The sequence below is a fragment of the Neoarius graeffei genome, chromosome 3 (genome assembly GCF_027579695.1).
Source record: "Neoarius graeffei isolate fNeoGra1 chromosome 3, fNeoGra1.pri, whole genome shotgun sequence".
Taxonomy (NCBI): Eukaryota; Metazoa; Chordata; class Actinopteri; order Siluriformes; family Ariidae; genus Neoarius; species Neoarius graeffei.
Genome location: NC_083571.1, coordinates 13,109,973 through 13,137,758, shown reverse-complemented (window position 1 = coordinate 13,137,758; position 27,786 = coordinate 13,109,973). Strand labels below are relative to the sequence as shown.

The 27,786-nt window shown below is 41.3% G+C and overlaps 1 protein-coding gene across 4 annotated transcripts in view; it reads left to right on the top strand.

Moving 5' to 3' along the window:
• fam184ab (family with sequence similarity 184 member Ab) overlaps positions 1-27,786 on the top strand; it is a 440,896-nt gene that overhangs the window by 411,609 nt on the left and 1,501 nt on the right. For 3 of the 4 annotated variants that reach the window (XM_060915808.1, XM_060915811.1, XM_060915809.1), the window contains exons 16-18: positions 245-362; positions 6,021-6,125; positions 10,735-10,943. In XM_060915808.1, the coding sequence (XP_060771791.1) occupies positions 245-362; positions 6,021-6,125; positions 10,735-10,943 (432 nt within the window). The remainder of the gene's footprint in view (positions 1-244; positions 363-6,020; positions 6,126-10,734; positions 10,944-27,786) is intronic. The other variant, XM_060915812.1, reaches the window with a different exon arrangement.

Here is a 27,786-nt window from a genome sequence, read left to right as displayed (position 1 = left end):
CACAGGTATTCAGAGGTGCTGCTGATTTTAATTACCATGTGAGATTGAAGTGCAGACAATGATGTGGGATGTAACTTTTACATCGATTTCAAACTAATGGCTTTCAGAGTGCTCGAAAACATTCTCTTAATTGAATCAGGCATTCCAGCGAAGTTGAATTGCCCATTTACTGGTACCAGACAGGCCTATCTATTTTTTTTTTCCCCCTGTGAGGAAGATGAGAACTTTTTGCTACTTTCTTCAGGCTTGAGGGGACAGAAGAGAAGTTCAGGAATCGGGAGAGCAGGCCAGAAGATCTGCAGGTGATTGCTGAGCTCAAAGATATGGTGGCAGAGAGAGAAGCCTTGGTCAAGAAGCTGGTGGTGAGTGTGTCTCAGTCGTGATTTATACACCACTCATCGGTATTTCATTACATTGCACAATCAAGCAGCTGTCTAAATTAGCAGCAGAACTTTCCAAAGGTTTTTCTGTGATGGATAAGGCATACAGTCATGTGAAAAAGAAAGTACACCCTCTTCCACTTACATGGTTTTACCATTCAAGACATAACAAAAAGTCATCTGATCCTTACCACGTCCTAAAATTCTGCAAATCTGACCTCAGGTGTAAAGCAACACACAACAGATTCCACCGTGTCATTATTTATTTAACAAAAACTAAGTGAAAATGCAGAATCCATGTGTGAAAAAGTAAGTACACCACATGATTCAATAGCTTGTAGAACCACCTTTTGCAGCAATAACTTGAAGCAATCGTTTTCTGTATGAGTTTATCAGTCTCTCACACCGTTGTGGAGGAATTTTGGTGCACTTTTCTTTACAACATCGCTTCAGTTCATTCATGTTTGAGGGCATTTGTTTATTCACAGCTCTCTTAAGGTCCCGCCACAGCATTTCAGTTAGGTTGAGGTTTGGACTTTGACTTGGCCATTACAACACCTCGATTATTTTCTTTTTCAGCCATTCTGCTGTAGATTTGCTGGTGTGCTTGGGATCATTGTCCTGTTGCATGACCCAATTGCGGCCAAGCTTTAGCTGTTGGACAGATGGCCTCATGTTTGCCTCTAGAATACTTTGGTATACAGAGGAGTTCATGGTTGACTCAATGACTGCAAGGTGCCCAGGCCCTGTGGCTGCAAAACAAGCCCAAATCACCACCCCTCCATCACCGTGCTTGATGGTTGGTATGAGGTGTTTGTGTTGATATGCTGTGTTTGGTTTTCGCCAAACATGGCACTGTGCATTATAGCCAAACATTTCCACTTTGGTCTCATCTGTCCAAAGGACATTGTTCCAGAAGGCTTGTGGCTTGTTCAGATGCATCTTTGCAAACCTAAGTCGTGCTGCCATGTTCTTTTTAGATAGAAGAGGCTTTCTTCTGGCAACCCTTCCAAACAAGCCATACTTGCGCAGTCTTTTTCTAATTGTACTGTCATGAACTTTAACATTTAACATGCTAACTGTGGCCTGTAGAGTCCTAGATGTAGTTCTTGGGTTATCTGCAATTTCTCTGAGCGTTGCACGGTCTGACCTTGGAGTAAATTTGCTGGGACGTCCACTCCTGGGAAGACTGGCAACTGTGTCTTGAATGTTTTCCACTTCGGAATAATCTTTCTCACAGTAGAATGATGGATTTCAAATTGTTTGGAAATGGCCTTATAACCCTTCTCAGACTGATGTGCGGCAACAATTGCTTCTCTAAGATCATTGCTGATGTCTTTCCTCTTTGGCATTGTGTTAACGTGCACCTGAGTGCTCCAGACCAGCAAACTGCCAAAACTTCTGCTTTTTAAAGGGCTGATGACACGAACATGACTCTATGCAATTTCTTAAATAAACTATACAACATGGCAAACATGTTAGATTTCTGTTATAATTAAGTGAAAAGAAGCTGTTGTTACGCGAATATCCAACTTTTAATTGCACAGCGCAAGAAAACTGGGTCCGTGGCTCACGGCCATGTTGTGACGTCAGCGGAAGAACACGCTGCGGTTCACTGGCTGTCTACTCAATGGAAATGGCGCATGAAAACGCCGGTGAACTCTCTAGCTCTTCCTCTTCTGGGAGTCTAGAATTGTGTTGTGTATGGGATAGATCGGAAGAATCAAGTGATGACGAACACGGGTGCATCCAACCGTACAGGTTTGAACCTGTTACTGTGCACCAATCTGAGAGCGACTCCGACTCCGACATGGACAGCAGACAGGCAGACAGCCCAGCATTGAACACCACAAGGTTGGATAACAAGGATTGGTAGGTCAACCCGTATTTGTTCAAAATGTTACGGAATCAATATTTTAATATTGTGTATTGTTGTCTTGCATGTGTAAACACTGCTTATATCATGTAAGCCGTATGCTACACTGAATACATAGTTCCTAATGGAGCATGCAAACGGCTAACATAATAAGCTTACGACTATGCCTGATCCGTGATACATTTAGGATAATATTGGCAGGCACGTCTTCTAGTTTATGGCTTCTTAGTTTTATCCTTGAATGAAGCAAAATATTTGATAACCTACATCAGCGTAAGCAAATGACAATCTGTAGCCTACTTGTCTGGCTAAGTTAGCTTTCCCTCAGTGTTTGCTTTGAGAAACAAATTCTTTCAACTTGGCAATAAGAGACCACAATGCAAAGGCAACATACTACAACTGCTACTACAAATCTGTCACATCAACAAACCAGCAAGTGAGGAGGAAGACTAGGCGATATGATGCCCATACCCATAGATCAGTTTTTTTTGTATTAGTACTAAGAAGACGTAAACAAACCATCCAACACCATCGAAGACAGTGCAAGCTTTCACAAGCAAATACATGACTGATATCACGCCGACTTTATGATTACATTTATGATTATCATGAATGTGTACTCTGTGAGCGCTCTAGAGTGAGTCACTTCCAAGATGGCCGCGCAGACCGCATGGTTACTATTTTTAGCATCATGTCGGAGCACTCTGTAGCTCTACGTACCTTTATCTTATGTCGTTTCTCAACACATGTTCTGACAATTGGACTGTCTTTGGAGGAGTCGCCTTGTCCCAGGCGACTGCTGGATCCGGCATAGCTACTAGTAGACCCCCTCCGGAATACTGTAGGCACTGCTGATGGTAGCAACACACGTTTGTGCTGAACTGAACACCCAAGCGATTCTTTTAAGCTGGGAAGGGTGTCAAAACAATCCAAATCGAAGTGTTCAGAGCACAGGACGGATGTTGGTGAGGGCTCCCACTTGTCACGAGTGTGCCTGACTTGCTTCACCCACTTCGCATGCAGCTCGGGATCTCTGGGAAACTTGAATAAACTTACCCCATCCTTGTGGGTTTTGGAGCAAAAGCCGGCAACACAACGCGAAGGCATAATAACTATATATATATATATATATTAGGGCTGGGAATATTAACGCGTTAATCGCGATTAGATTAATGTAAATTGTGATCGCGAATATTTTTTTTAATCGCGATCAGAGTTTACCAGCATTTTCCGCACTTCTACCATCCACATGCAGTTCCTCTGGTTGTATTAATTAAACTCATTTTCGGTTAAACGCGCTATTTCGAGTTTGCTAGTCTTTTGTTCCTTCTACGCATCCGCAGGCAGCTCGAGCGGAATCGTGTGGTTTCCATCGAGTCGTTGGCATTGGCATGGAAGGACACGCTGTTGTCTTCAGTTTAGTCCTCTTTTGTGATAGATAAGCAACGGTTTTCTGGACCTCTGAATGGTTTGTTTGAATTTAAAAAACATCCAGACGGACAAGTCGACAAGACGAGAGTAAAATGCACCCTGTGTCAAGCAGTAGCCAGTCATTCATTCTTAATACTTGTTTTCCTTTCTCTACACTCTTTTTGAAATAAAAAAGGCCAAAAGATAAATTCTGCTTTTGTCTCTGTCTTCATTTTATTCCAATTTAAGACACAATGGTCAGAAATACTTTGCATTGTGGGTTTAACTTTAGATTCGAACGGTCTTACTGCAAAATATCAATTTTACACATGCAAAGTAAATCAAGATTAATCGCGATTAACTATGAAATTTCTGAGATTAGTTGCGATCAAGAAAATTAATCTTTTGACAGCCCTAATATATATATATATATATATATATATATATATATATATATATATATATATATATATATTATAATAATGTATAATAATAATACTAATAATGATAAACTGAACATCTCTCGCATCAACAACAAACTGGTAAGTTAGGAGGAAGATTCTTTCGCTGACATCATATAGCCCCTCCTCCTTTTTCGTCTCCTGGGTGCTGCAGCCCTGTCAAATTTGCCCAAATAGCCGCGTTTTTTATCATAACTTGTAAAATAGGCGCCTTCGTGAATTAATATATGGATCATCGGGAATTACTTTTTACGTTATAAAACATCACCAAAGATGTCAAAAACGTGTCATCAGCCCTTTAAGAGGTGGCCACACTTGCTGATGATCAATTAATCAAATTCATTTGATCAGCAACACCTGGCTGCCAATTGCCTTTATAATTTCTATGAAAGCAGTAAGGTTGTACTTAATTTTTCACACACTGCTACTTAGGGGTGTGCAAAAATATCGATACGGCGATATATCGCGATACTTTGTCTTCCGATTCAATATCGATACTCAATTTGAATATCGATATTTTTTTCAAATAATAAATCATGTTTCAGACGGGTTGTAAATCCAGTACGACTTCCGCACCTCCGCTCCGCGAGGTGTCGCTGTGCTGCTCCCTCACTGCAAGGCACTCTTCGTCTTCTCTTTTTTCCCCGGCGGTTGCAGTGAGGAAAAAAAACAAGTAAGCATGGCTGTTAACGTAAACCTAGAGATGCCGCCGAACTTTAAGGCAGATGTTTGGAGGCATTTTGGATTCCAAAGGAAAGGAGAAAAAAAAACAGTGAGCCGGTGTTCTGTAAAGTTATCCTACCTCTTGGATTTGTCCTACCAAGCCTACTGCGCATGCGCGAAATCCAGGAGGGTAGGAAAATTCAACAGTAGTTTTGTCCTACTGATCAGCTGGGCTGATAGAAAATTGGTGAGTATTTCACGCATTTGCCGATTTTTATGTTTTGTGCGTATTGGTCGAGTCTTTGGCCGAGTCAAATAATTTGTAATGCCTTGTTTTGAATAATAAACCGGTCTGTATGAGAACTTGCTAATTCATGTGTTCTGTGCATGCGCAGTAGGCTTCGCGCATGCGCAGTAGGAGACTAAGATGCACACTGCACTTTTCAATGTGTTTCAGACAGTGTTGTTCCTGCAAAATAAGCACAAGTTAAATGTTCTCAGGTATATGTTCTCAAGTTTACAAAGAACAAATTGATATTAGTGTTAGCACTGAAATGTATGTGCAGTCTGCAGTGCAAGTTTTAAGTTTTCATAAAACAATTTAATTCTGCTTGTTAAGCAGCACTGATGTGTCCATGCTTACAGAAAAGTTGATAATACTAGCACAGAAATGGGAATTTTCTGTATGTTGTAGTAAAGCAACTCTTGGTTTTGCCAGCAGTGGAATAGAGACAAATATATGTCTGGCAAGAGTGTGTAGTTATGTATGTGAAATGTAATTTTACAGTGGTCAATAAATTCTCATTTTCTTCAGTGACACAGATATCGTGATGTGGTTGAAATTTCTTGCAATATATCGATTATCGCAGAATCGCTGTACCTTGATATTATCGTTATCGTGGGCAAAATATCGCCATAGTATCGTATTGTGAGGTATCTGGTGATACCCAGCCCTACTGCTACTGCATTTTTGGCTTGCGTTGTGTTAAATAAATAATGACAGGGTGAATATGTCATGCGTTATTGGTCATCTGAGGTTGTATTTGCTTAATTTTAAGACCTGGTAAGGACCAGATGATTTTTATTATGTCCTGATACTTAAAACCTAGGCTTGAAAGAGGGTATATTTTCTTTTTCACATGACTGTAAGCCATCCATCCCATAAGTATTGTTTGCTTTAATCTCAGTGATGCGTCTACAGTGATCTGAGATTTCTCCTGCTGTGTACAGGATGACAAGAAGTTCTACCAGCTAGAGCTCGTAAACAGAGAGACCAACTTCAACAAAGTGTTCAACGCCAGCCCCAATGTCGGTGTAATTAACCCTCTCATTAAGGTAAGCTAACTTCCTCTCTTCGCTGTTGGCTGTTTTCATGATTTTCTGGCATTTCTGTTGACGTAAGTGAATGGTGTCAGTGATGCAGAATATTCAGAAAATATGAAGATATATGTCAAGGTTCTATGGTGTTATTAATCAAAAAAAATGACAGATTTGCTGTATAACAGATTGTTCAGTAACAGCTGCATCTTTAAACACACGTCCCACCAGTACTGTGAATTGGGCAGAGGAACAATGCTCCTGTATCGGTTCCAGGAGCACATACATCGCGTGAAATACATTGCAATATGGTCAAGGATTAGAAACAGGGTCATTTTCATTTACTTTCAGTTGTATAGTTTACACACACACTGTAATATACCGTAATATATGCCTGTCCAAAGTTGAAGGATATCGTGCTTGCTTTTGAAATTTTCCTCCCAACACACTTAGGCCAAGTTTACATTAGACCGTATCTGTCTCGTTTTCTTCGCGGATGCACTGTCCGTTTACATTAAAACGCCTGGAAACGCCAGGAAACGGGAATCTGCCAGGGTCCACGTATTCAATCCAGATCGTGTCTGGTCCGGTGCTGTGTAAACATTGAGAATACGCGGATACGCTGTGCTGAGCTCTAGCTGGCGTCGTCATTGGACAACGTCACTGTGACATCCACCTTCCTGATTCGCTGGTGTTGGTCATGTGACGCGACTGCTGAAAAACGGCGCGGACTTCCGCCTTGTATCACCTTTCATTAAAGAGTATAAAAGTATGAAAATACTGCAAATACTGATGCAAATACTGCCCATTGTGTAGTTATGATGGTCTTTAGGCTTGCCATCCTTCCACTTGCAAGTGGTAAGTGACTTGCGCACAGCGGCTCAGTCCCGAATCACTGCTCGTGCACTTCACTCGCGCGCTCTGTGAGCTGCACAGGGCCGGAGTGCGCACCCTCCAGAGGGCACTCGCTGTTCAGGGCGGAGTGATTTGGAGCACAGCCGCTGAGGAGGAAGCGATGAGCCGCACTGACACATTTCAACTTACGTGCCGAATTAGTCATGTGATTAGCGTATCCGTGTATTGGCGTTGCTGTGTGCACGCGAATCGTGTATTGGCGTTGCTGTGTGCCCGCTAATCGTTTTTAAAAACGTTAATCTGATGATCCGCTGATACGGTCTAATGTAAACCCCACCTTAAAAGCTGAGTGAAAGGAAGAAATTAGTGCCTTTGAGAACGACCAGTTCAGGACCTCAACCGAAACCAAATCTCCACAATCTTGTCAGACTTTATGCAAGAGACACAACAGGGCATCTGTGAGAAATTTATAGAAATGCTGACTGTTCCTGAGAGGAAGTGTGTGAAGCAGTTAGAGCTCCTTAAAGACTTCTTTTTTTAAGGACAATTAATCTCAATTATTTACAGCATTGCTGGCTCACAGCTCCCAGGGTCCCTAGTTCAGGATCCTGAGTTTGGGTTACAGTCCATTTGAAGCTTCACCATGTGGGATTAATCTCCGTATTTATCCCAACTTCCAAACATTTGTTGTAGCCAGATTGGCAATGTCAAATTGTCCAAATGAGCATTTGAATGCACGCATATATGGTGCCTTGTAATGAACACTACCTCACACCCAGTGTTCCTTGGACAGCCTTGGATCTACCCCAACCAGGATTAAAAAATGTCTAAAGTGAGTTGTCACCAAACATTTGACATGCAAAGATGATATTAATAGCTGTTACTTGCTCCAGAACAAATGCACCATGACTCTGTCATGTCTGTTATTATCAGAGGTGCTAATATTTTAATAACCTTGTCAAATGTAAGTAAACTGCTGTATTTTATATCATAACGCTGTTGAATTCTCGATTCTGATTCATCAGAAGGTGATTAATTAATTATAGTTTCCACTTCAAGGCAAATCCCAGGTTTATATTAATGCACATTATTTTTATTTCTATGCTTTTGTCAGAACATAATCAGCTTGGTGACAGTCACATCGCATTACGTTACATTACATTACATTGCATTACATTACAGGCGTTTAGCAGACGCTCTTATCCAGAGTGACGTACAACATACCCAGAGCAGCCTGGGGAGCAGTTGGGATTTAGGTGCCTTGCTCAAGGGCACTTCAGCCATTCCTGCTGGTCCAGGCACTTGAACCGGCGACCTTTTGGGCCCAAAGCTGTTTCTCGAACCATTAGGCCATGGATTCCCCATCACACCACCCTATCATTGATAATTTCGCTATAAAAACACATCCTTTAGTGTTTTATTCCTTACTTATTGACCAAGTAATGGTGAATAAACTTTGATATCATCCATCAAGCTAGCTATAGCTGAATCCGAATTCTCAGTATGTACTAATGACATACTGTGTGGTACGTTTGCATGCTACAGATGTACAGTCTCAGAAAATAAAGTATATTATTGTACCTTTAGGGGTACAACGGTTTGTCACTGGTGCAGTACCCTCTAAGGTGCTTATTTGTACCCTTTATATACTGCTTGGGGCGGCACGGTGGTGTAGTGGTTAGTGCTGTCGCCTCACAGCAAGAAGGTCCGGGTTCGAGCCTCATGGCCGGCAAGAGCCTGTCTGTGCGGAGTTTGCATGTTGTCCGCGTGGGTTTCCTCCGGGTGCTCCGGTTTCCGCCACAGTCCAAAGACATGCAGGTTAGGTTAACTGGCGGCTCTAAATTGACCATAGGTGTGAATGTGAGTGTGAATGGTTGTCTGTGTCTATGTGTCAGCCCTGTGATGACCTGGCGACTTGTCCAGGGTGTACCCCGCCTTTCGCCCGTAGTCAGCTGGGATAGGCTCCAGCTTGCCTGCGACCCTGTAGAACAGGATAAAGCGGCTAGAGATAATGAGGTGAGATGAGATGAGATGAGATGAGATATATGTTCCCAAGCAGTATATGTACCTTTTTAGCCATAAAAAGGTATACAAAGTTACCTTGAAGTCTAATAATGAGCCTCAGGGGGTACATTAGTGTAGCTTGTACCTTGGGGGACAGAAATGGACTCCTACTGTAACTGTATCCCTATTTCTGACAGTGTAGTAGATCATTTGGCTACAATTAAATGCCTCATGAGTATTCGGACACCCTACATATTGCATTTTGCATACTAATAGTATGGAAGTATGCGTATTCGGATGCAGCCTAGATCTTGTTGTTGGGCCAAACCCACTTTTTCTCTATAAAGGAAGTAAGGGATAATGAGGGGTTTTTTTTTAAATTCTATCACAAAAAATAAAGTCTTTATCTGGCAGCTTTGTTTGTTTGGAAGATCAGCTGTGTACGTAGTTTTGCTTTGTATCCTGTAGTGTAGTGGCTACATTTCTTTGCATTCTATCAAATGTAAATGTTGAAATCCCATTTTTTGTCATCCCATGGGTGTTTCTAAGGTTTAACGTAGTTTCTTTCAACAGCACCATGGTTTCTAATCCTTGACTGTAGAAATAAATATAAGACAGAGCTGCATGTGATCAATCCCTTTAAAATACCAGCGATCTCACCTAACTAATGTGATTCTTATGTAGCGTAATCAAAGGCAGTACATACAGACTGAATATCCAGGATAAAGCTCTGTGTCTGAATCGAGAAATCCCCATCAAGCCGCGACTCGCCTAAATCAGTTTTGCTGCACTTACTAAAAGCAGTTCATCGTAAACATTGTTACGGAGCAATGTCAAATCGTCCACATCATCTGAGCACGAGGGTGGATTTTGTGAAGAGTGATCTAGATCAGCAGTTCTCACACTTTTTGTTCACTGTAATATAAATTCCACGGAGCCCTCAGTATCTCGTATCTATTGAAGCCATGGAGCTTGTTCTTCCTGAACTTTCCATCAAGACCTACTGGTGTTTGAGTTAGAGGTTCGGATTAAACCCGTTCAATTCAACTGACTGGTCAAACGAGATAACTAAAAACTATACTCAGTAATATCAAGGATGAATATAATAACCTTTTATTAGTGACTTAGTGAGAAGTGATTTCCATTGCTGTAGCTGAATTTAACAAAAAAAAAAATTCAGAAGAACCACTGATCTAGACAGAAGAGGTCTAAAGTGTCTTTCCCATTCCATTGTCGCTGCTTCAGCTCACACTTAACATGCCTGAGCGCATGAGCAAGAGGGATGTCACTAACACTGTCGCTCTAGAAAATGCTACGTAAACACGTTTGGTGGGTTTTTTTGTTTGTTTTTGTTTTTTCTGCTCCAACACATTTCATCGAATCGGATTAATGAAAGAGTTTGAGCAGGTAAAACACCAAACTTGTCTCAAACTGGATTTGGAAAAGGAAAAAAAAAGTTTCTGTCGCATATATTTCATTTTCTGTGTGTGTGGGTGTGTGTCCAGTGTGTGTCATCTGCATTTAGACCTCCAACTCTTTGCTTTCCAAGCCATTCTGTCAACTCAAACTCTTTCCGACACATCTGGCTGAGCGCGACTGTCACTTTCCACAGCTGAGCGCCTCTAAGCTTGACCATCGACACCTGATCTGATCTCAATCTGTGCAGGATAGAAGTTCTATTCGAGAGCGTCAGGCTACTCCAGCTCTCTTAGCTTCTCTACATACGTATTTTTGTTGTTGTTGTTTATTTTTGTGTTCTTCTGTGTAGCAAAAGCGAAAGAATGACAAATCATCCACCCGATTCAGCAGCTCGCCCAATCTAAGGGCCAATGCAGAGGCTGGGGGGACGGGGAGCGGGCCGCCCCAGCCTAATCGCCTCGAACCCATCCCCAACTCCCCCATTCACCAGCTGGAGCTCAACACCAGCAAACCACTGCCCCCACCGACCCCTCCCTCTGAACCCAAGAAATTCACGAGGTGAGCTGCACCTCTCTCCGCCACAGACGCCTCTCTCTTTTTCTGTCTCTCTTTTTCTGTCTCTCATTTTCTATCTCTCTCGCCCAGTGGACGAGCACGCCAGCACGTCACTCGCCTGTCCGCTCATCTCCAAACATTTCTAACCACTGCTGCCGTATCCCTTTTGAGAAACTGGAAAGAATCCAACGTGACACTGAGGATCACTTTTCTCTGATAAACAGAGGGCGTGAAATCAGGAATTAGAAACCCGAAGCAACCCTCTGAAACATGTCATTAACTTGAGTAATGAAAGCCCTCGACCTTCTAAGCTCTCTGGCTTAAAGGAGGGGTGGGGCGAAGATTCCCCCTCGATCAGTATGCTGTTAGAAGAACTTTTTTTTGTATTTTGTCCCTAAGAGATATCGATCGTATCGTACCAGAGACACAGCTTGGTTTCTTTCCAGATGACAGGAAAAAGGGGATACCTCTTCCTAACCCTAATGTTTATGTCTGAGTATTATTATTACTATTATAAATGGCATTGGAATGCAAAAGGGAGCATGTGTCCCCACCGTCAGAGTGCACACTGGGAGTTGGTGTCTTTCTGTCTATGTGATATCAAGCTCATGTGTAACGTCTTCATTTTTCTGAACCGCACTTTAAGGTCATGTGAGCTAATCTTGTATTGAACTTTTCATTATTGTTCTCTGTATGTATGTGTTTCACTGCATTCTGATAAAACACTGTTCTTAAAGCTGTGACTCCTCAGCATGTTTGTGTATATGTGTGTGTGTGTGTGTGTGTGTGCGTGCGTGTTATGGTGTGGTTTATTGAGCATGCATGGCTGTGCTTCGTGTCTGGTGGCGCCGCTGTACGATTCTGCATGCATGCTGTCCTGAATGGGAATGAAGTGAGCGAGGCGGACTGCTCTACATTGTCATGGGACTCGTCCATTTCCTCAAACACACACTCACAAGCTGCCAGGCTCAGAGCAGGACAAGGTGACCCTGAATCCAGAGCCAAACCACAGCACAGCAACTAGTTAAGCACACACACGCACAGTCACATTAAATGGTGCCATGTCAAGCCAGCGCCTGTGTATGATATAATATGTAGACTGAGACGCTCATGTGGGATACACCTAACATTTAGGTCACTTTGTAAATAATAATTAGTCGAAGAATCTGGCCACCGAATCCATTAGCAATCTGAATATTCTGTACCTTTCTGTGTGTTGATTTATTTTATAGAAGGCGTCACCAGTGTCTGGTTCACGATTCGATTTTCCCATGTTTTTGAAACTAAATGAAAATTTTATGACCAAAAACATTCATTTTCTTATTTTTATCAGCTTAAATATTCCTTTTGTTTCATTTTCTTAATGATCAACAGTAATTATTTACCCAATATATTATTCTATCCACATTCACTGGATATGAGCAATCGCGTGCTCTGATTGGCTACTCTACTACTAGGATATCAGCTCATATACCGTGAGTAGAGAAAAACAAAATGGCGGCACGTGTTGCTGAACCAGCCGAGGACGAAATTAAAACTCGACTCGAAAACAAAACCCTAAAAATACAAAAAAAAAAGAACAAAATATGGAATGAAAGTATTTGACGGTCAGAACGTATCTTTTTTTTTCAAGAATTATTATTATTATTATTATTATTATTATCACATTGTTCACAAGTTGCTAATGTCATTTTGCCGGTTTGTTTACATTCTAAGCGGAAATTTTGTCAGACGTTTTGTATAAAGTTTTTATTTATCGAATTTGCAAAAAATAAAAATGCTCTGTTTCTCAAAATCCAGTGAATGTGGATCGAATAAAACAGTTATTCCACTCAATCTTGTCGTACATGGCTTAAAGCCAACTTGGTGCTACGCACCTCATCAGCTATCAGCTCATGTACGACTCGATTTTATGGAATAACTGTTAAATATCATCACACGAATATATATATATATAATTACATACTTATTCATTCATAAAATAAAAATTTTAATTATTGGCAAATTATACTGTGCTGTAAGAGGAATTAAACACTTCTCAGAGTGTTGTTGCTTATTTTCCTACAGCAGCACATTCCTGGGTGTTTTTATTCCTTACATAAGAAAGTGTATGTTATTTTTCTTGCTGTTTTGACTGTGTGAAAATATAGTAGTCACACTGTCGCATGCTTCTTTTTTTTTTGTAAAGTGAAGATTTTTTTTATTTGAAGATTTATGAAATTTTATTTTATTTTTTAATTGAAGATATTAATTAAGTTGCGAATTAACTTAAAACCTACAATTTAAAGTCTGGTTTAAAAGTGTACACTGTTTAAAACGTTACAAAGAAAACTACTGTCGCTGATCTACACCAGTGTTGGTGTAGTGTACTGTGAGAATAAAACATCACCGATAAAACATCTGCTCAGAGCTGCTTATGGTTATTGATGGAGGTAGATGGGGCAAATATTTATAAGAACAAATGGATGAGAGTCAGTAATTGTACGGCTACAAAGTGACCTGCGTGGTAGGGGTATCTGATGAAAAGGGTATCGTCACTCCAAAAACAGGCCTCATTGATTGATTTATTCATTTTTACTGCAAAAATTATAGAAAAAGGAAAAAGAGATTCAGTATTTAGCGATCATGTTTAAAAGTCAATAATGTCAAAAATGACCCCAGGATATGCAGTCCTGTGCAAAAGTCTTAGCCCCCTATTTTTTTTTCCATCAAACTTTGTTATAGATTTCTATCTACATTATCGAGTCAACAACACAAAAACATTTTAGAGTCCAAACGTTTGGGGGGGGTTTCCAGCGCAAAATTAAATCTCATCTCATCTCATTATCTCTAGCCGCTTTATCCTTCTACAGGGTCGCAGGCAAGCTGGAGCCTATCCCAGCTGACTACGGGCGAAAGGCGGGGTACACCCTGGACAAGTCACCAGGTCATCACAGGGCGCAAAATTAAATGTTACAGAAAAAAGTTTGTATCTGAGCAGCATATTACATAAGAGAGCACTTTTCAGATTAAAAAAGAAAACATAATGAAGGCTACTGAGTTTTGGTATAAAATGAAGAAGCGAGTGTGATGGTCAAAGTGTCCAGAAGAACTGTGGCTGGTTCTGGAAGATGGTCAGTAAAACCTACAGCTCATTTCCGCATAAAACTGCACTCACGGTACCTGGGACTACTATTTTTTTCTTTAAAGCAAAGGGAATTTCGTCTCGTGCCAAATATTGACTTAATATTGATTTATTATGGCTTATTGCTGTTTATAGTATTTTTTTTAATGTTGAAACATTTAATTTCATTATTTTTAAGCCATTTTTGGTCTCCAGTATTTCTTTACATGTGCCTAAGACTTTTGCACCGTACTGTATATGGACAACATAAGTGTTTTGTTTTGTTTTTTTTCCTCTAATGATTTTTTGTTTTGTTTTGTATTATTTACAAAAGTAATTTTACTTCTTCCTGGTGTAATAAAAGTGTTGTAAAATGTGTGTTGTCTAAATACAAACAGTAGAATGTATTTTAGTTCAGCTGTCCTGTGTTCTCCGTCTTATATTTACACACTTCCTAAAATGGAGTGGAGGAAAAAAAAACCCCGAATATTTCAGGTTTGAGGTTTTCATTCCTATCATATATATATATATATATATATATATACACACACACACAGTATATTGATCACTATGGGCCACTTCATGATGATGAGACGGATTAAAATTTTAAAGGTGCTATACTTTATTATTTTATAAGTTTTGGTAGTGAGTATCTATAAAACACGTTGATTTTTTGCTTTAAAACTCATGTTATGTTTTAATAAATTGTTGCAATGTCAGTCTCTGACTGTCCAAATCACAGCCAGCTTTCACTGCCCTCTCATCATTAATATTTGACCCCATGCTAATGTTTATTAACAGTCGTTAGTTGACATATACATTCTGAAATATGGATGCTGGATGTGAATAATAATAATAATAATCTGGGTGCGATTTGCTGGGGGGGATGGTGGGGATCATCCCCCCCTCTGGTTTTTATCTCTGCTGAAAAAAAATCCTCGGGGACAACCCCGTCAATAAAACAAACAAACCAAAAAAAAAGTTGACATGACAGGCATGTTGTGACACAGTTTTCTATGGTCTACATTGCACTCACTTTCAAAATGACCCGAAGTGGCAGCTTTGATGTTCACGAACGTCCCCAGCAAACAGATACATTGTAGATAATAACAATATCTTTGCGTTCTATGCAGGAATGCAAACAGCGCGCCTTTTGGCGGATGCTGCCTTTTTCACGGCGGATTTTTTTTTTTTTTAGGGGGGGGGGCGTTGGAGTGTCTGATTATAATTTCAAAGTAAATTCTGTATTAAAATTACTAAATAAGCAAATCCGTTACAGTCCATGAAACAGGAAGTATAAGGATGAGAAAAAAACAGTTTAAATCGGAAAGCTGCGCACAATGTGAACTGCGCCATCAGAGCAAACTGTTCATTTAGTATTCATGTATTTTAGTGATTTTCGAGTCACTGTCCATTTAATCCGGAGGGAGAGAAACATCACAGCAACGCGACAAGCAATGCGAACTTTGTTGTGTGTTAGTGTTCGTGTATTTAGTCAGAGAGATAGGAAGATGAATTTACTATCTCTGGTTTAGTGTTCGTTTTCATTTAGTGTTATTCATTTCATATCATCGGATGTTATTGAGCTGTTAGCCTATTGTTACCTTAATTTTGTGACGTTTCATGATTAAAAAAAACATCCCCCCTTCTGGTTTTTTGACAAATCGCACCCTGATAATAATAATAACAGTAATAATAGTAATAATGTGCCGAGGTGAGTTTATACTCTTGGCTTGAATTTCATTGGATATCTTGGCTATCTATCAGCTAACTAGCTAACAAACAATGTTTTACACATTAATAGAATCCTTTTTTTTTTTATCCCTGCTGGCCGAAAGGCCTGAAGTGGGATTATGTTGTCACGATTTCCATCCGTCCCGGAAAGGGTGCTCACAGTCCGAAATCAACTCCTCTCACAATTTTTGGAGGAATGTCATGAAATTTGGCAGGATTCTTTGTTATATGTCCGTAATACACATATTGCAATTTTGTTCAATTCAGTCGCATTTTACCAAAGTTACAGCCCTTGATTAACAATTATACTTTGACAATTTCATGAGAGTGTGTTTTCCTTCTGAAATCAACTCCTCTCACAATTTTTGGAGCAATTTCACCAAACTTGGCAAAAGGCTTTGTTATACGTTATTAGTACGCATATTGTTATTTTGTTCAATTCCGTCACACTTTACCAGAGTTACAGCCCTTGATTAACAACCTTGTACTTTCACAATTTCATGAAGGTGTGCTTGCCTTCTGACATCAACTCCTCTCACAATTTTTGGACGAATTTCTCAAAGCTTGGCAAAAGGCCTTGTTATATGACGGTAATACGCATATTGCGATTTAATTTCCTTTGTGAAAATTTTCCCAGAGTTTTGACCCTTATTTAAATAACTTGCACTCTGACAATTTTGTGAGGGTGTGGGTTCTTCTGAAATCAACTCCTCTCACAATTTGTGGAGGAATTTCACCAAACTTGGTAAAAGGCTTTGTTATATGACAGTTATACACATATTGAAATTTTGTTTAATTTGGCCAAATTTTACCAGATTATTAACAAACTTGTACTTTGGCATTTTCATCAAGGTGTGCTTGCTTTCTGAAATCAACTTCCCTTGCAATTTTTACCCCCGCTGGCCGAAAGGCCCGAACAGGGATTATGTTGTGGCGATGTCCGTCCGTCCCAGAAAGGGTACTCACCTTCTGAAATGAACTCTCACAATTTTTGGAGGAATTTCAGGAAACTTGGCAGAATTCTTTGTTATATGTCGGTAATACGCATATTGTAATTTCATTCAATTCAGTTGCATTTTACCAGATGGCCTAGTTGCCAGCGAAGGAGATTGTGCTCTCAGAGCACTCTTGTTAGAACCTGCTGCTGTTCCAGATTTAAACAGGAAACTGCTAATAAATAAACAAATAGATAGATGGATAAATAAATAATGTCATTAAATCAATTTGTTATAGTCATGCTAATGCTCTGAGTGCATAAGTGTGCTTTAGTTTGAGTGTAAGGATTTGGGAGAACAGTTAGAGGATGGTGGTTTTGTCTTTAGGAAACAAATGAAGGGATTTATTTGGCACTTTGCACCAAGGCTCTTTTCCCTCGTCATTTTAAGCATTAAGTTAATTAGCTAGCATTAGCTGCCTGTGTTTAATGGTGTGTGGATTTGTGCCTTCAACACAGGAAGATGAACACACAGTACGCACGCTACACTGTTCAAGTGCCTAAAGTGCCATAAGAACACGGTTGCTAGGCAACTGGGAAATCAGTGTGGTTAATGAGAGGCTAATTACTTAACTATCTAGCGATTAAGTCTTTCATGTGAAAAATGTAAAGGAAGGATGACAATGGAAACAAGGCAGAATCATCAGGAGGATCGACATTTCCCTCAGATGTGGTGGGAAAATGCTGCCAAAAGGTTCAGAGGGACTAAAATCTGTAAGATATTGTAATTATGCTGAGTATTAACCGCTAAATTCCATGCGTTTGGCGATACTGAAAAACAACACTGGATCACAACTGAGCTGTGAGAAACTTTTCAACAATATTAGATTTGTTCTGAGAGTCGTCTGTGGGAAGATGTCTGATCTGTAGCTAGCTTGTACAGTTCCCTTTGGCTGTGTGGATATTGCACTGGCCATGCTCTACTGGAAACCATGACAACCAGAACTAAATAAAATATGGTGAGGTGAACAGTCTCTATATGATGAACTAAAATGGAGACTGAGAGTGGATAGAGAGAGAATGGAGCAGAGTAAAGCTCCTTCCCATCATCAGTACTAATGAAGCAAAGCCATAAAATATTGTTCACTCATTACCCACTCACTGACTCGCTACTAAAGTCTTTTCACACACATTACCACCAAAGATGCATGTCCCACCCTTCCCTCAGATTCCTTGGGTTTGTTGTTTACTTTTCAAGGAAAAAAGAAAAAAAAAACTTCTTACCATGGATGATTTAGGGTTGTTTAGTATCTCATAATTCAGGGGCTCTTATAGAGATCACAGGGTGTTTGTGAAGATCTCAGAATTTTTGTCAACATCCCAGTATGATTTTTGTAAGGATCCCATGAGGATGTTTGTCTGGATCCCAGGAGGATGTTTGTCTGTCTGGGTACCCGGATGGGGTTTGTCTGGATCTCAGGATGGTGTTTGTAAGGATCCCAAAATGTTTAAAACGAACATCTGGTTTCCTCTGTGGGGAGGTTGAGATGTGGGTGTGTAAGATGTGATGATATTTGTAAGGATCCCAAGATGATGTTTGTCTGGATCCCAGGATGATGTTTGTCTGGATCCCGGGATGATGTTTGTCTGGATCAACAGATGATGTTTGTCTGGATGATGTTTGCCTGGATCCCAGGGTGATGTTTGTAAATACCCCAGGACGATGTTTGCCTGGTTCCCAGGATGATGTTTGCCTGGATCCCAGGGTGATGTTTGCAAATACCCGAGGACGATGTTTGCCTGGTTTCCAGGGTGATATTTGTAAATACCCCAGGATGATGTTTGCTTGGATCCCAGGGCGATGTTTGTAAATACCCCAGGATGGTGTTTGCCTGGATCCCAGGATGATGTTTCTGGATCCCAGGATATTTGCCTGGATCCCAGGATGATGTTTGCCTGGTTCCCAGGGTGATGTTTGTAAATACCCCAGGACGATGTTTGTCTGGTTCCCAGGATGATGTTTGTAAATACCCCAGGACTATGTTTGCGATGTTTGCCTGGATCCCAGGGTGATGTTTGTAAATACCCCAGGACGATGTTTGCCTGGTTCCCAGGGAGATATTTGTAAATACCCCAGGATGATGTTTGCCTGGATCCCAGGACAATGTTTGTAAATACCCCAGGGTGATGTTTGTAAATACCACAGGATGATGTTTGCCTGGTTCCCAGGCTGATGTTTGTAAATACCCCAGGATGATGTTTGCCTGGATCCCAGGACGATGTTTGTAAATACCCCAGGATGATGTTTGTAAATACCCCAGGATGGTGTTTGCCTGGATCCCAGGATGATGTTTCTGGATCCCAGGATGATATTTGCCTGGATCGCAGGATGATGTTCGCCTGGATCCCAGGATGATGTTTGTAAATACCCCAGGATGATGTTTGCTTGGTTCCCAGGGTGATATTTGTAAATACCCCAGGATGATGTTTGTAAATACCCCAGGATGGTGTTTGCCTGGATCCCAGGATGATGTTTGTAAATACCCCAGGATTGTGTTTGCCTGGTTCCCAGGGTGATGTCTGAAAATACCCCAGGACAATGTTTGCCTGGTTCCCAGGATGATGTTTGTAAATACCCCAGGATGGTGTTTGCCTGCATCCCAGGATGATGTTTCTGGATCCCAGGATGATATTTTCCTGGATCCCAGGATGATTTTGTAAATACCCCAGGATTATGTTTGCCTGGTTCCCTGGGTGATGTTTGTAAATACCCCAGGATGATGTTTGTAAATACCCCAGGATGATGTTTGTAAATACCCCAGGATGGTGTTTGCCTGGATCCCAGGATGATGTTTGTAAATACCCCAGGATGATGTTTGCCTGGTTCCCAGGGTGATATTTGTAAATACCCCAGGATGATGTTTGTAAATACCCCAGGATGGTGTTTCCCTGGATCCCAGGATAATGTTTGTAAATACCCTAGGACGATGTTTGCCTGGTTCCCAGGGTGATATTTGTAAATACCCCAGGATGGTGTTTGCCTGGATCCCAGGATGATGTTTGTAAATACCCCAGGATTATGTTTGCCTGGTTCCCAGGATGATGTTTGTAAATACCCCAGGACTATGTTTACCTGGTTCCCAGGGTGATGTTTGCCTGGATCCCAGGATTATGTTTGCCTGGTTCCCTGGATGATGTTTGTAAATACCGCAGGACGATGTTTGCCTGGTTCCCAGGGTCTCATCTCATCTCATTATCTCTAGCCGCTTTTTCCTGTTCTACAGGGTCGCAGGCAAGCTGGAGCCTATCCCAGCTGACTACGGGTGAAAGGCGGGGTACACCCTGGACAAGTCGCCAGGTCATCACAGGGGGTTCCCAGGGTGATATTTGTAAATACCCCAGGATGGTGTTTGCCTGGATCCCAGGATGATGTTTGTAAATACCCCAGGATTATGTTTGCCTGGTTCCCAGGATGATGTTTGTAAATACCCCAGGACGATGTTTGCCTGGTTCCCAGGATGATGTTTGTAAATACCCCAGGACTATGTTTGCCTGGTTCCCAGGTTGATGTTTGCCTGGATCCCAGGATGATGTTTGCCTGAATCCCTGGATGATGTTTGTAAATACCCCAGGACGATGTTTGCCTGGATCCCAGGATGATGTTTGTAAATACCCCAGGATGGTGTTTGCCTGGATCCCAGGGTGATGTTTGTAAATACCCCAGCATGGTGTTTGCCTGGTTCCCATGGTGATGTTTGTAAATACCCCAGGACGTTGTTTGCCTGGTTCCCAGGGTGATGTTTGTAAATACCCCAGGACGATGTTTGCCTGGTTCCCAGGGTGATGTTTGTAAATACTCCTTGGATGATGTTTGCCTAGTTCCGAGGGTGATGTTTGTAAATACCCCAGGACGATGTTTGCCTGGTTCCCAGGGTGATGTTTGTAAATACCCCAGGACAATGTTTGCCTGGTTCCCAGGGTGATGTCTGAAAATACCCCAGGACAATGTTTGCCTGGTTCCCAGGATGATGTTTGTAAATACCCCAGGATGGTGTTTGCCTGCATCCCAGGATGATGTTTCTGGATCCCAGGATGATATTTTCCTGGATCCCAGGATGATTTTGTAAATACCCCAGGATTATGTTTGCCTGGTTCCCTGGGTGATGTTTGTAAATACCCCAGGATGATGTTTGTAAATACCCCAGGATGGTGTTTGCCTGGATCCCAGGATGATGTTTGTAAATACCCCAGGATGATGTTTGCCTGGTTCCCAGGGTGATATTTGTAAATACCCCAGGATGATGTTTGTAAATACCCCAGGATGGTGTTTCCCTGGATCCCAGGATAATGTTTGTAAATACCCTAGGACGATGTTTGCCTGGTTCCCAGGGTGATATTTGTAAATACCCCAGGATGGTGTTTGCCTGGATCCCAGGATGATGTTTGTAAATACCCCTGGATTATGTTTGCCTGGTTCCCAGGATGATGTTTGTAAATACCCCAGGACTATGTTTACCTGGTTCCCAGGGTGATGTTTGCCTGGATCCCAGGATTATGTTTGCCTGGTTCCCTGGATGATGTTTGTAAATACCCCAGGACGATGTTTGCCTGGTTCCCAGGGTCTCATCTCATCTCATTATCTCTAGCCGCTTTTTCCTGTTCTACAGGGTCGCAGGCAAGCTGGAGCCTATCCCAGCTGACTACGGGCGAAAGGCGGGGTACACCCTGGACAAGTCGCCAGGTCATCACAGGGGGTTCCCAGGGTGATATTTGTAAATACCCCAGGATGGTGTTTGCCTGGATCCCAGGATGATGTTTGTAAATACCCCAGGATTATGTTTGCCTGGTTCCCAGGATGATGTTTGTAAATACCCCAGGACGATGTTTGCCTGGTTCCCAGGATGATGTTTGTAAATACCCCAGGACTATGTTTGCCTGGTTCCCAGGTTGATGTTTGCCTGGATCCCAGGATGATGTTTGCCTGGATCCCTGGATGATGTTTGTAAATACCCCAGGACGATGTTTGCCTGGATCCCAGGATGATGTTTGTAAATACCCCAGGACAATGTTTGCCTGGTTCCCATGGTGATGTTTGTAAATACCCCAGGACGTTGTTTGCCTGGTTCCCAGGGTGATGTTTGTAAATACCCCAGGACGATGTTTGTCTGGTTCCCAGGGTGATGTTTGTAAATACTCCAGGATGATGTTTGCCTAGTTCCGAGGGTGATGTTTGTAAATACCCCAGGACGATGTTTGCCTGGTTCCCAGGGTGATGTTTGTAAATACCCCAGGACAATGTTTGCCTGGTTCCCAGGGTGATGTTTGTAAATACCTCAGGACAATGTTTGCCTGGTTCCCAGGGTGATATTTGTAAATACCCTAGGATGATGTTTGTAAATACCCCAGGATGGTGTTTGCCTGGATCCCAGGATGATGTTTGTACATACCCCAGGATTATGTTTGCCTGAATCCCAGGATGATTTTGTAAATACCCCAGGATTATGTTTGCCTGGTTCCCTGGGTGATGTTTGTAAATACCCCAGGATGGTGTTTGCCTGGATCCCAGGATGATATTTTCCTGGATCCCAGGATGATTTTGTAAATACCCCAGGATTATGTTTGCCTGGTTCCCTGGGTGATATTTGTAAATACCCCAGGATGATGTTTGTAAATACCCCAGGATTATGTTTGCCTGGTTCCCAGGATAATGTTTGTCAATACCCCAGGTCGATGTTTGCCTGGTTCCCAGGATGATGTTTGTAAATACCCCAGGATGATGTTTGCCTGGTTCCCAGGGTGATATTTGTAAATACCCCAGGATGATGTTTATAAATACCCCAGGATAGTGTTTGCCCGGATCCCAGGATGATGTTTGTAACTACCCCAGGATGATGTTTGCCTGGTTCCCAGGGTGATATTTGTAAATACCCCAGGATGATGTTTGTAAATACCCCAGGATGGTGTTTGCCTGGATCCCAGGATGATGTTTGTAAATACCCTAGGATTATGTTTGCCTGGTTCCCAAGATGATGTTTGTAAATATTCCAGGATGATGTTTGCCTGGATCCCAGGATTATGTTTGCCTGGTTCCCTGGGTGATGTTTGTAAATACCCCAGGACGATGTTTGCCTGGTTCCCAGGGTGATATTTGTAAATACTGCAGGATGATGTTTGTAAATGCCCCAGGATGGTGTTTGCCTGGATCCCAGGATGATGTTTGTAAATACCCCAGGATTATGTTTACCTGGTTCCCAGGGTGATGTTTGCCTGGATCCCAGGATGATGTTTGTAAATACCCCAGGATGATGTTTGCCTGGATCCCAGGATGATGTTTGTAAATACCCCAGGATGGTGTTTGCCTGGATCCCAGGGTGATGTTTGTAAATACCCCAGGATGGTGTTTGCCTAGTTCCCACGGTCAGGGTTCTCTACGGATTGAAAATATAGGGGGGTGGGGGTCAATCGGTTGACCTTGAAACAAATTTGCATAAATTTACATATGTCATTTGCATAGAATTTGCATTAAATACTCTCAAATAGTAATCATTTAGAATAGAGGAATCAATTGGACTGGTACAAAACACATCATACATCAAATATTACACACTTATACATCATATTCAGACATTGTTTGAAATGGAACTGGAAAAAATATTTTTTTATTTAGCAAACTACAAAAAAAAGAACAGAAAAGTACAGAAAAGTTTTTGTATGAACTATATTAACACTGCTCCACAAAAGCTGACATTGTTTGAAATGGAAATGTAATTGCAGGCACCACTGGAAAAAATAATTTTTTTAGAGAGTAAAGTACATTGAAAAGATGTTGTTTTAACTATATTTACACTGCTCCATGGCTATATTTACACTGCTCCATCCATGTTCACCAGTTAACAGTCTAAGAAGATAAAAAAGAAAAATGACATTGTAATTTAAACTCACCAACTTTGAACTTTTTGTTTTTATACTTTATTTCTCTGCCGACAATAACAATCAGTTATCTCGAACTTGGTGTCGATTCACACGTATTATAAAGGCGTGTTATCTCCCGGCGCAAGAACAATGTGTCAAAAACGCCGAAGTGTGAAACGCTTTTCTTAGACTATAATCGTCAGACTGACTAAACTAATTGCTGGTAAATGAGTTTCACACTCGGGTGTTGTCGCATTGTTGGTACTCCAACAGAGAAAGGCTATCTGTCACAAAGAAAACAAAGGGACGTCTCTTCCTTTTGTAAAGGGGCGGCAGAAATTAAACGGGGGCGGGAATAACAGAAAGGGGGGCGGCCTGCACCTCTAAAACCCCTCGTGGAGAACCCTGCAGGGTGATGTTTGTAAATACCCCAGGACAATGTTTGCCTGGATCCCAGGGTGATATTTGTAAATACCCCAGGATGATGTTTGTAAATACCCCAGGATGGTGTTTGCCTGGATCCCAGGATGATGTTTGTAAATACCCCAGGATTATGTTTGCCTGAATCCCAGAATGATGTTTGTAAATACCCCAGGACGATGTTTGCCTGGTTCCCAGGGTAATGTTTGTAAATACCCCAGGACGATGTTTGCCTGGATCCCAGGGTGATATTTGTAAATACCCCAGGATGATGTTTGTAAATACCCCAGGATGGTGTTTGCCTGGATCCCAGGATGATGTTTGTAAATATCCCAGGATGATGTTTGCCTGGTTCCCAGGGTGATGTTTGTAAATACCCCAGGACGATATTTGCCTGGATCCCAGGACGATGTTTGCCTGGCTCCCAGGATGATGTTTGTAAATACCCCAGGACGATGTTTGCCTGGCTCCCAGGATGATGTTTGTAAATACCCCAGGACGATGTTTTGCCTGGTTCCCAGGGTGATGTTTGTAAATACTCCAGGACAATGTTTGCCTGGATCCCAGGACGATGTTTGCCTGGCTCCCAGGATGATGTTTGTAAATACCCCAGGACGATGTTTGCCTGGTTCCCAGGATGATGTTTGTAAATAGCCCAGGACGATGTTTTGCCTGGTTCCCAGGGTGATGTTTGTAAATAACCCAGGACGATGTTTGCCTGATTCCCAGGGTGATGTTTGTAAATACCCCAGGACGATATTTGCCTGGTTCCCAGGATGATGATTGTAAATACCCCAGAACGATGTTTGCCTGATTCCCAGGGTGATGTTTGTAAATACCCCAGGACGATGTTTGCCTGGTTCCCAGGGTGATGTTTGTAAATACCCCAGCATGATGTTTGTCTGGATCCCAGGATGATATTGTCCTGGATTTGTCTGAATGTATGGTACATTCTCAGTTGCCTACTAACGTTGCACAATTTCTTCTTTGCATGTGTGTGTGGGTGTATAAAGTGTGTATGGATATATATGCCTATTTATTTTGCTCTTGCTACTTCTTGTTTTGTTGTGTCAGTGCACCATTAGGACTGCTAACCAATTTCGTTGTACTCTGTGCAATGACAGTAAAGGGATTCTAATTGATGGCTCTAAGACTGAATGAGAACAGCATGCAGACACTCAACACAGGAAGGGCATGCATAATATATAAATATAAATAATCTCATATAAATAATCTCATCATATGAATGCTTTTTAAAATTCTCTCAATTAAACTTAAGACACTTAAAGACATTCAAGTTTCCAAATGCAGCTGTCAGGCCTAATTAGGACCAGATGCTCTGTTTGAAGGTCCATTTTGCTTTTCTGCACAAAAAATCATTGAAAGAAATTATAAACTTGCCTTATAATTACAAATTTTCTCAAAACGTGAGTTGAACTGGGATTTTATGAAATTTTATTTTAGGGTTGAACAGAGAGTTTATCAGTTCATAGTCTTTGGATTCTAATTTATATAAAATATGGACATGAGCGTTTTACTGGGAAATACAGCACTGGTATTTTTCATACAAGCTCCATCCGGGACATGGAGAACCAAAACCATGACATAAATCTCTATATTGTCACTCATGAAGAAATCGATGAATTGTTTTGATAAATTTGGGTACTTTTTTGTTTGTGAATGTGTCTATATAACAAATAGAACATCACATGTTGGTTTGAAGATATGAAGTTTATCTTCTCGTGTTGAAAAACACGCCTTTTTCATATGAACTACATCGCGGATTTCTGTAACATAACTCCCGATATTTCACTCCAATGACATCACTCCCAGTGTTTTCCTGCTGAATAGACACATGTTGTCAAAATGGCAAACAGGTTCAACATTGAAATTCTTTGGATTTACTTGCGGGGTTTTTTTTGTTTGTTTGGGGTTTTTTGTGGATGTGTCCATATAAATTAAGAACATTATATGGTGGCGTGAAGATATGAAGTTTATCTTCTCGTGTTGAAAATATTTTCACTTGTTCGCTTCGCTCATTCGTGATATCTACATTCACCACTTGAAAATAAGCTTCATATCTTTGCATAGTCATGTAATCTCCTCTGTGTATATAATTTATTATTATTAATTACTTTTGGGCCTGCCGGTTGTATCAACAGTTGTTTTGGAGTTTCTGTTTGCTTGTTTATTTATTAATTTTAGGGGGTCAGAGGGTTGGTAGTTGACTTAATCTCTCCAGAAGAAGCTCATTAAACAAAAAAAAAGCAAAAAAAGATACAGTGTCTTGCAAAAGTATTCATCCCCCTTTGTGTTTGTCCTGTTTTGTCGCATTACAAGCTGGAATTAAAATGAATTTTTGGAGGATTAGCACCATTTGATTTACACAACATGCCTATCACTTTAAAGGTGAAAATTGTTGTTTTATTGTGACACAAACAATAATTACGATGAAAAAACAGAAATCTGGAGTGTGCATAGGTAGTCACCCCCAAAGTCGTTATTTTGTAGCACCACCATTTGCTGCAATTCCAGCTGCAAGTCTCTTGGGGTATGTCTCTGTTAACTTAGCACATCAAGGCAAAACTGCTCCAACTCCAAGTTAGATGGGTTGCGTTGGTGTACAGCAATCTTCAAGTTATACCACAGATTCTCAATTGGATTGAGGTCTGGGCTTTGATTAGGCCATTCCAAGACATGTAAATGTTTCCCTTTAAACCACTCCAGTGTAGCTTTAGCAGTATGTTTAGGGTCATTGTCCTGCTGGAACGTGAACCTTCATCCCAGTCTGAAACCTCTGACTGATTCAAACAGGTTTTCCTCCAGAATTGCCCTGTATTTAGTGCCATCCATCTTTCCTTCAGTCCTGACCAGCTTTCCTGTCCCTGCAGATGAAAAATATCTCCACAGCATGATGCTGCCACCACCATGCTTCATTGTAGGAATGGTGTTCTCAGGGTGTTGGGTTTGCGCCACACATGGCATTTCCCATGATGGCCAAAATGTTCAATTTTAGTCTCATTTGACCAGAGAATCTTCTTCCATGGGCTTGGGGAGTCTGTCGCATGCTGTTGGGCAAACTCCAAACATGTTTTCTTAAACAATGACTTTTTTTCTGGCCACTCTTCCATAAAGCCCCGCTCTATGGAGTGTATCGCTTAAAGTGGTCCTATGGACAGATACTCCCATCTCCACTATGAATCTTTGCAGCTCCTTCAGTGCTTCAGTGTTATCTTTGGTGTGTTTGTTGCATCTCTGATTAATGCCCTCCTTGCCCGGTCTGTGAGTTTTGGTGGGAGGCCTTCTCTTGTCAGGTTTGTAGTGATGCCATATTCTTTCCATTTTGCTATAATGGATTTAATGGTACTCCCTGGGATATTCAAAGTTTGGGATATTTTTTATAACCCAACCCTGATCTATACTTCTCCACAACTTTGTCTCTGACCCGTTTGGAGACTCCTTGGTTCTCATGTTGCTTGCTTAGTAGTGTAGCAGAGTCAGGGTCCTTCCAGAACAGGTTGATTTATACAGACGTCATGTGACCGATCATGTGACACTTTGATTGCACACAGGTGGATCTTAATCAACTAATTATGTGACTTATGAAGTGAATTGGTTGGACCAGCTCTTATTTAGGGGTTTCATATGAAAGGGGGTGAATACCTATGCACACTCCAGATTTCTGTTTTTTCATCTTAATTATTGTTTGTGTCACAATAAAACAACAATTTTCACCTTTAAAG